Source organism: Scophthalmus maximus, chromosome 6, assembly GCF_022379125.1.
Source record: "Scophthalmus maximus strain ysfricsl-2021 chromosome 6, ASM2237912v1, whole genome shotgun sequence".
NCBI classification, from domain to species: Eukaryota; Metazoa; Chordata; class Actinopteri; order Pleuronectiformes; family Scophthalmidae; genus Scophthalmus; species Scophthalmus maximus.
In genome coordinates, this window is record NC_061520.1 from 11,176,351 (window position 1) to 11,185,000 (window position 8,650).

At 43.3% G+C, this 8,650-nt stretch overlaps 1 protein-coding gene across 1 annotated transcript in view; it reads left to right on the forward strand.

Moving 5' to 3' along the window:
• The first annotated feature begins 252 nt into the window (after positions 1-252).
• Positions 253-8,650, forward strand: part of cacna2d2a (calcium channel, voltage-dependent, alpha 2/delta subunit 2a) — a 149,549-nt gene continuing 141,151 nt past the window's right edge. The window contains exon 1 of the mRNA XM_035630481.2: positions 253-407. Within this exon, the coding sequence (XP_035486374.1) occupies positions 253-407 (155 nt within the window). The remainder of the gene's footprint in view (positions 408-8,650) is intronic.

The window sequence follows — 8,650 nt, forward strand, 5'->3', positions numbered from 1 at the left end:
TCCCTCTTGAAAGCTGCTCTTTGAAGCTTTTGGGAAGGGAAAAAAATTTCAAATCAAAAGTTATCTACATTTTTCTACAAATACGTCCTTTGATTTTTCAACCCAAAAAGTCACTACTACCACAGTAGTAGTAGGAGTAAATAGGAGGAGTGAGAGGTCCTGTTTTCAGTGTAAAATCTTTTTTCTTTTTTTTTTCGACCAGTCGACAACAAAGCCTGTAACAAAGCCTCTGATTGGCCAAGTGGATCTAAAATGGACGGCTGGAAGTCCGCTGACAATAACAGTCGCCTTTTACGTCTTGGAAAACAATGTTGGATTTATCATCATGGACATGTCGTACAAAGTCTCCGATTGCACAGAAGCCCTGCCTGGAACGGAGCAAGTGTTAGCTTCGCGTCAAACAAACCGTAAGTTGCTGGCATCAACTGATCAAATGTTATGAGGACTTTTATAACTTGACGCATTTTATGTCGCGTGCGACAGGTTCGGGCTCAGACATGTTGTTGTTAACTAAATCTACCTTGTCAAAAGTATAACTAGACATTCTGCACTGTTCGCTTTGATGAATATATAACATAAAAAAAATCGTTGCTTCTTTGTGAGTGTATCACTCAAACTGTTTGAATCTGAGAAATTTAGAGGTGAGTCCCAATGTCTGGGTGCAGCAAACGAGAGGTTTTGGAACTGACTTTGCTGAGGGTTGATGGCTGTTGGTTCCCTAGACTTGCTAATGAAGACGACAGGGAGCGGGAGGGAGTGTAAATGTGTGAAAGGGGTCAACTTTGACGACAACACCGAGGCTTTAACATGCGTGGAGACAAGAGCGTTGGCTTCAGTAATGGGGAAGTGAACAAATATTGGTTTTTGAGAGTGTCGATTTAGAGAAGATACCAAAAAGCAGGTGGAAAACATCTGCTGCGCAAAGTCAGGCTCGAAATGTAAAGGAAACCTTGCTTAAACAGGGTATTCATCGATATAATTACTTACACACACACACACACACACACACACAGCGTGGATGTATAACATCGGCCTTCAGAGGGCTCTGGGATCATGCTCCTCCTTGTAGTGGGGATGAGATAAACAGGAAAGGCTTTCTGCGGCACTCAGCTACTTCATAGTATCAGCCTCCGCTCTGCGTGTATCTGCAAAGAAATCCCGTGTACACATGCTGTAAATGCCCTGAGATTTCCGAAGTTAATTACAGCATCACATTAAGTGCACGACAAGTGCCAATAGAAGGCCAGTGGAAAGGGCCTTTAATCCACTCTGTTCCCCAGACTCCACGCCACCTCAAGCGCCAACTCATCCACTGTTTACCAAATTAAAGAGAAAAGAAAAATATCCCAGCTGTAGAAGGCAATCAACAAGCGCGTGGATTTGCACGACTCCATCCCCCTCACGTGTTTGTTTGTGTGTTATTGAAAGGAGAGCGATGCATGATTTAATTGAACGAGGTCCCTTTTTGCAGCCAGTTTAAGGGGTAAATTTGATTGCAGTTTTAATTAACCAGCATAGTCCGCCCCTTTCACTGGTCCAAGGGATTACAATTATGAACACAATGGAGCGGCGGTTGTGTGGCGATTTGGCCATTTGTACTCAAGTGGGGGCTGTTCAGCTGCGCCTTTAAAGATGCCGAAGCCATTCATGGACACAGCAAAAGTGGCTACAGTAGGAATTAAGGGCCCCTTTCAATCCGGGGTGTGAAGGCGCACAGTTCAATGTACGCGCAGAGCTTATAGTTGGGAAAAATAATTTACTGTGTTGCTGAGAATGTTGTAAGTTTTCAGTTAATGGTAGAATTGACTGTCTCTCATCTCGTGTCCAGTTATGTATAGACACTGGTTATTTAATTGTAATTCAGGTCGGTGCTGTTTAACTCTGATCCTTTTCATGTCATCTGAATGAATGAAGTCAGAGTGAGAACTTCTATAAGAGAGCATCAGTTGATCTTTATCAACTCCTGCAAATTGAGAGTTCTGGGATGTACCATTTTTCTATATCTTTTTGCGGATCTTTAATTATTACTTCATGGTACCTTGTGGAGTTTTTGGCCCATTTGTACTTCTACGTGAGTTCATCTACACCTTGTCATTCATGCGCACAAGGAGACACATGCACTCACGCGTGGAGACATGATACATGGTCCTGCCACTGGTTTAACACTGTTCCACTGATCTACAGCAAAAGCAGGGGGAAAAGAGGTTTGCTAGGACAAAAACAATCCATTCTTCAAATATAAATAAAAAAACCCAGCTTTGAACACATATACCAGGAAAATATTATTATAATAAGGCTTTACCGTACCACTATTTCTCTCCACCTCCTATTTCACGAGCCTCCCTGAAGCACAAAAGCTTGAAACAGTAACGGTGCGCTTTGTGAATGTAGAAAGAAGTCAGGTATTCTACCGTGTCCTCAGCTGCATTGAGAGGCCACATCCCCGAGTAGATGAAACACACTCGAAGAGTTCTTCTTAGTAATGTGATTTCACCACCTGGATTTTATCTCACCAAGGCTAATAGGAAGCTTCCTTCCTATCTGGGCTGTGCCCATGCAACCAAACACAGCGCCTTCTTTACTTTGTTCTTCCATCGGAGAGGAGGGATGTGGAAGTAGAGATGATGGTGTAACTTGGTTCCGGGGCAACTGATCTTGATTCCTAAGTGTTATCACCTCACTGAGATTGTCATTTGCTCAGCTGGGTGTTCAATATGTCTCCTTTACACACATAAACAGTCAGTTTACAGTGTCAGTGATAACAATTATTGCCACTTATCAGGTGAAAAATTGCTTTGGTGAGACATAGGAATAACGAGGAAGACACGTTGAGCTGTTGCAGTCATTTTCTTTGTACTTTTGTTTTTATTTTCACCAATATGAGCAGTTATGGACATAGCTATCACAGCACAAAAAATATCCATACAGAATACAGCTCTGTCAACACATTAATAGAACATCAAAACTAATCCTTGGTAACGCTTTAATTGGCACTATCCATTAACATTTCAACATTTCCAGACATGAAACATCATGAACAATTGTTGAACAGGATGAAATTAAGAAAGGTCAATCTGAAAGAAGTCAACGATTTATTTTTTAAAATCATTTCTTACATGTGATTTGTAGCATATGTTTAATTTTACCTCTCAACTGTTTCCATTTTTAATTTGTAGATGTGATTGTGCAATCGCCTCTTTATAATAATAATAATCTATCTATCTCTCTATCTATCTATCTATCCATCCATCCATCCATCCATCCATCCATTTATTTAAACTATCATCCTCTAGAAACATCATGTGCATTTACACTGCACTTACTGTTCGACAGACGAGGCTCAAGGAGTGACCTCTTTCTCTTTCTATCAGTGCTGCTCACACCCAGACAAGGACAAGAGGGCGAGGCAAACATGCCCCCCCCCCCCCCCCCCCCCGCAAACCCCCACCTACGCTCCCTCATATACTGTAAATGAGCAGCACTGGTTTAGATCAGCTCCTCCGAGCCAAATGGGTTGTGTCAGCTCACAGAGAGCATCATCATCACGCTGCTTAGTTTAGACTGGCACTCCGCTGGGAGGAGCGAGCTAATGCATTACAATCTGTAGACACACATACAGCACACGTACAATCAGATGAGTGCGCGCGCAAACACACACACACACACACACACACACACACACACAGCAATGAGATTCAACACATCAGAGACAGGGGTCGCTAGAGAGAAGAGGACAGAGGCTGAAATTTATTTAGATACACTGAAGAATAAAGACAAGAGAAGGCAGAAATACCTCGAGACCTCGCTTACCTCAATTGCACTGCTTCACACGCGCGCACGCACGCACGCACGCACACACACACACACACACACTACGAACACTGTTGATTCATACGAGGGAAATTATCAGCATGTTTTGGCACAAATTTGCTTTCTTACCTTTTGACTCTCTCTGTCTCCACAGTGTTGTGATACGGCACAGGGCCCTGGTGACCATGTGAGTTCAGCGGCGTGCTGATGAGGTCGGAGAGAGAGGCGAGTCAGGTTAATTGGGAGCTGCTCAGGAAATCTCAGGTTGAATGATGATTACAAATCCTCCAAATGTTAAACGGGGGAAAATGGGATAAATATAGCTCCCAGTTCAGATGAAAGGGAATGTGGAGCAGTGTGACGACAGAGAGAGTCCTCCCGGGGGATGGTGTGTCTCAGAATTAGGTTATGATAGTGTACTAGATACAGGAAGGGACAATTATCACATCTCCTCCCGTCCAACCACACACAGTGATTGATGACACGCCCTGTGGGCTCTGAGCTGCACCACCATCCTTTCATGATGTAACGGATAGGATTTTTGTTTCTGTACTGCGTTCACCTGATGGTCATAGTTACAGCAAACGACCTTCTCCTCTTTGGATGTTCCTCAGCTGCCTCTCCTTCTCGAGCATGAGAATGTAGTCATGCTGCCATCGGTAGAAGTTGGCCCCTCTCTTCGGCAGTCCAGTCAATCCCATTCAAAACTCCGCGCGGTGTGGCGGTAACAGAAGGTTAGACTGCACCATCTCCTTCCCCTGGGAATCCTTTAACTGGCACCAGCCATTAGCATGTGTCAGATTTACTGTCTCTTCCTCCCGTTACCCCCATCTACCACCTCCCCATCTCCCTTTCCTTGTCTGTGCACTAGCATGAATGCCCCTTTTTCCTCATTTGCTGAGCTTGAGTGTTGTGTGGCTCAGTCTATGCCACTGTTTTCAGACATTCACTGTAACTGTACAGAAAAATTCCGGAGGTCCGGACATTTTTCCCGTTCACACGTGTCGAACAAAGCACAAGCGTGAGATGCGTTCACACCAACGGGAACACTTCCGGGTCATCGGTCATCAACTCGCCCACTCGTTCCGCTTTGAATTTTTCCAGAGATCACTGCTGTATTCTCACATTCTGACATTTTCCGCAAATTGTACTCGGGGCCTGCCAAGAAAAGTCCATTGGTGGACACAGTGGAAATGTCTGGCTGTTTAATCAGCATATTTGCTCAAACAGTGATGGTGGGACCTTCATTTACCTCAACTGCAGATGCTGGGTCTTTATTTGAGGCTTGGATTAGAGAGCTTCTTTCAAGTAACCAATAAGCAAATGATATCTTGAAACTAAAGCAGATGCTGAAAGTAATAATGTCGTGCCACCGTTCAGGGTTTTCATCCCGGCTAAAGGCTGAGAAAATGAAAATCTGAGCGAGGGGCCAGGTTGGTCATTTTACACATGAATAACCAACTGATCTCTCATTGTGCCCAGGTTAACACCGTTCGCACACTGAGCAGGGTCATCGGTCCAATTCCCTCTGTGTATTCTTGTAGCACTCCAGTGGTATTGTGTTGTCAGGCAGCACAGAGCTCAGCGTTGACAAATGCACAGAGGGCACAGCTCATCAGGATTCCCAGGCTGTCCGTCTGTGAATAAGAAGAGGGAATTGGCTGTCAATCCCTAATTAATAAACTCTGCTCCTCTCCCCCCACGCTGCACAGGGTTGTCTGATCAATAAGAACTGTGCACTGCTTCAGATGGAAGCCATTCAGATTTATCTGCTAATATCCTGGGTGATAGCCAGAGCTAGACTGGAGATGACAGTAGGCTCAAAGCCCATTACCTCCTTATTTACTGTTTTAAATTCTGCTGCAGTCACAGCCAGTCGCTGTCTCTAGAGTAACAAATGGGGGAGAATCTCTTCTCTCTCCCCGGGACACGTCAAGGACAAAGCAGACGGGAAACATATGAGTGTCTCTTCATTTCACCTCATTTTCTTTGGCAAGAATTGTAAACAAATGCGCAGAAATCTCTGCTTCAATACATTTAACATAATATTTACAAGTCTAAACTGTCGATCTGCTTTCCATATGTGAGAGATTTTAATGGTGATCAATTCACTCCCCGTTTCCTTTTCTTTCTTTTTTTACAAGTCGAAATAAATGCTTCTCGAGAAATGACACCCCGTTTCAAACAGGCTGGTTAATTTCCAAATCCACACACTGTTATAAATCCTGCTGTTTTCCTCCCTTTATCTTCGGGCTGAGTCAGCAGCAGTCAGTCTCCACATCCTGTTCGTCTGTCTGCCAAGTCTGACAGTGGGACACATATTACCGTTATTCACAGTGATCTATAGTCAACGAATAAAATCAGGCATACTTAGCACAAGCTCAGACACACAGATGGAAAGCCTCACACTTAAGAGCAACACTGGGTCTGACAACAGTGTTTACACTGTGGTGTCATAATGAGTCCAGGGCCAGGATTTATTGCAGTTAAAAGAATAATTACTTCCTGATGAACATATTTCAGTACAATCCTCACTGTGTTTTATGCCACAGCGAAAAAGTTATGAACATGCTTACATTTTTTTGTTTATTTACTTCCAATATTGTAGTCTTTGTTTTGCTCCGTGTTAGCAAAACTGTAAATATGGTTTTATGCATGCTATATTGTTTAAAGGGTTTGTCACAAGAAGTGTTGCGTTCAACCTGCAAAAACAGATGCAAAAATGTATTATGCTCTGATAATGTTATATAATAGATGTTCTTGTGATGCATTATGGGAAAATATAACCAGAATATTAAAAAAACACTTTCATCCTTCCAAACAAATTATGCTGAGTTTTGTCCTTCATTCGTTTTGGTCATAACAACATGTTGCTCATTAACATATTAGCTAAAAGTCAAACAAGAAACATGATATCAAACTGGTTTGAACATATACTCAGGTCAACCAATCCTAATTTGACAGGTTATGAAGAAAAAGAAGAAAAAGCAGGAAGGCAAACACTAATATTAGTACCCAAACTTAAGCGGATCCCAGCAACAGATATTTTTCACAGCAGCAAAAGCGCAGGTGGAACAAATAATAACTCTTATTAGTAATAACCCACTTAAATGTCCCAGTAAATCATTCCAGTGAACCAGCGTCTACAATTGGCACGTCTCTAAGACTGGTAATCTGAATGGGATACAGTTGTTGTTAATGTGATTAAAAGACTTAGATTTTTCCTGCTGTAACATGTCAGTATTTCTGCTGCAAAATGTTGTACTTATATTGTCAAGATTTTTTGATAAGCACTCTACCACAATCATTATTCTTGATCAGAGGATTTGAACCGATTTATCACAACATCAGAGGAGGGATTTGAATTCAAGGTGCAACTATGTTTATGCTCAATCACCCAGTTTCAGTGGGACACTCGACGTTGGTGCCGTCCTGCGAAGCGAGCTTTTCCTCGATGTTATCTCTGCTGATCACTTGGGGATGATTACAGAGACCGGTCTGCGAAGACGACAGAGTCGGCACACAAATTCAGAGTGTGGCGGGAGCGTTGAGGCACTCGGCGAGGTGCAAGGTGCAGGGGTGATACGTATCTGCTGGATCACAAACCTGCCAGGACCTGGGGATTATTCTGCATCTGCTTGTAAAGCTTTAAAGTGACAATTAGGGAGAGTTGTATTAAGAGTGATATTTGAAGTGGACGTTTTTTTTGTGAATATAATTACTGATAAAGGCTGCTGAGAAATGACGACTTGCAAAGTGCATATGGTAAAAACATATTTGCTGAATTAGAAGATTCAAAGGGGGGGCACACGCACGCGCGCACACACACACACACACACACACACACACACACACACACACACACACACACACACACACACACAGATCCATTAATCTGCTTTTTGATTCAGGTCCTAATCTCCTGTCTGCTACGCCACTGGCAGCTCCCGCCTCCCAGTTTAGTCGTAACAAAGAGGTTGGAGATTTGTGAAGAGGCTCAAACAGGCAGCAGGCAGCGTAAAACCTGTTTCTCTCTGCCGTAACCTTGGTGCCAGTGCAGTACAGAGGCAGGTGTTTAAAACATGTCGAGTGTTGGTTTTTGGTGGTGAATTTCAAATGCCTCTGTTTTGGTTGCTGCTCTCTTCATTAAGACACTGATTTTAAAAAAGCTCGCTGTTTCTCATGGGCATTGTTAGTGTCCACGTCGGAGTCAAAACAACCAATTATTCTCAGATAATATAGTCACAGTATTCTGAACATGTTGCTAGAGTTGGCTTTTTATTGCATGCTGGACTTTGCGGTGGTGATAGAGTGAGCCAGAATTTGATGTTGGTCCAAAATATAAAAGCCTGATGATTTGCTACTAATAACAGTACATGCATGGATGGCCGAGGCCTGTTTACTTGTGTGCAGATGTCTTGATTACCGAGCCATTAGATTAATTGAGATGAGCTTTACCACGCTGCTCACAGATCCTGAATATCCCCTGCACAAATAATCAGCACTTAGCGGTGCAAGGTTAATACAACGTTCTGCAGAGGCCGGCGGGAGCGGGCGGCCCAGCAGTCCAGAGACGACTCCGGAGGTGAAAGAAGACACCCGGCATAAAAACTGTGGGGAATCATGGGACCAGCGGACCATGTCCTGGCACTGATAGTTTGACAGATGATACATCACCATCAACTGCAAGATCTATTGTTATGACAGCAGGAAAGATGGTATCATACTGCAGCAATATTCACAATCTGACACACACACACACACACACACACACACACACACACACACACACACACACACACACACACACTGGACAGGGCAAACTGGAACAGCAAATTAA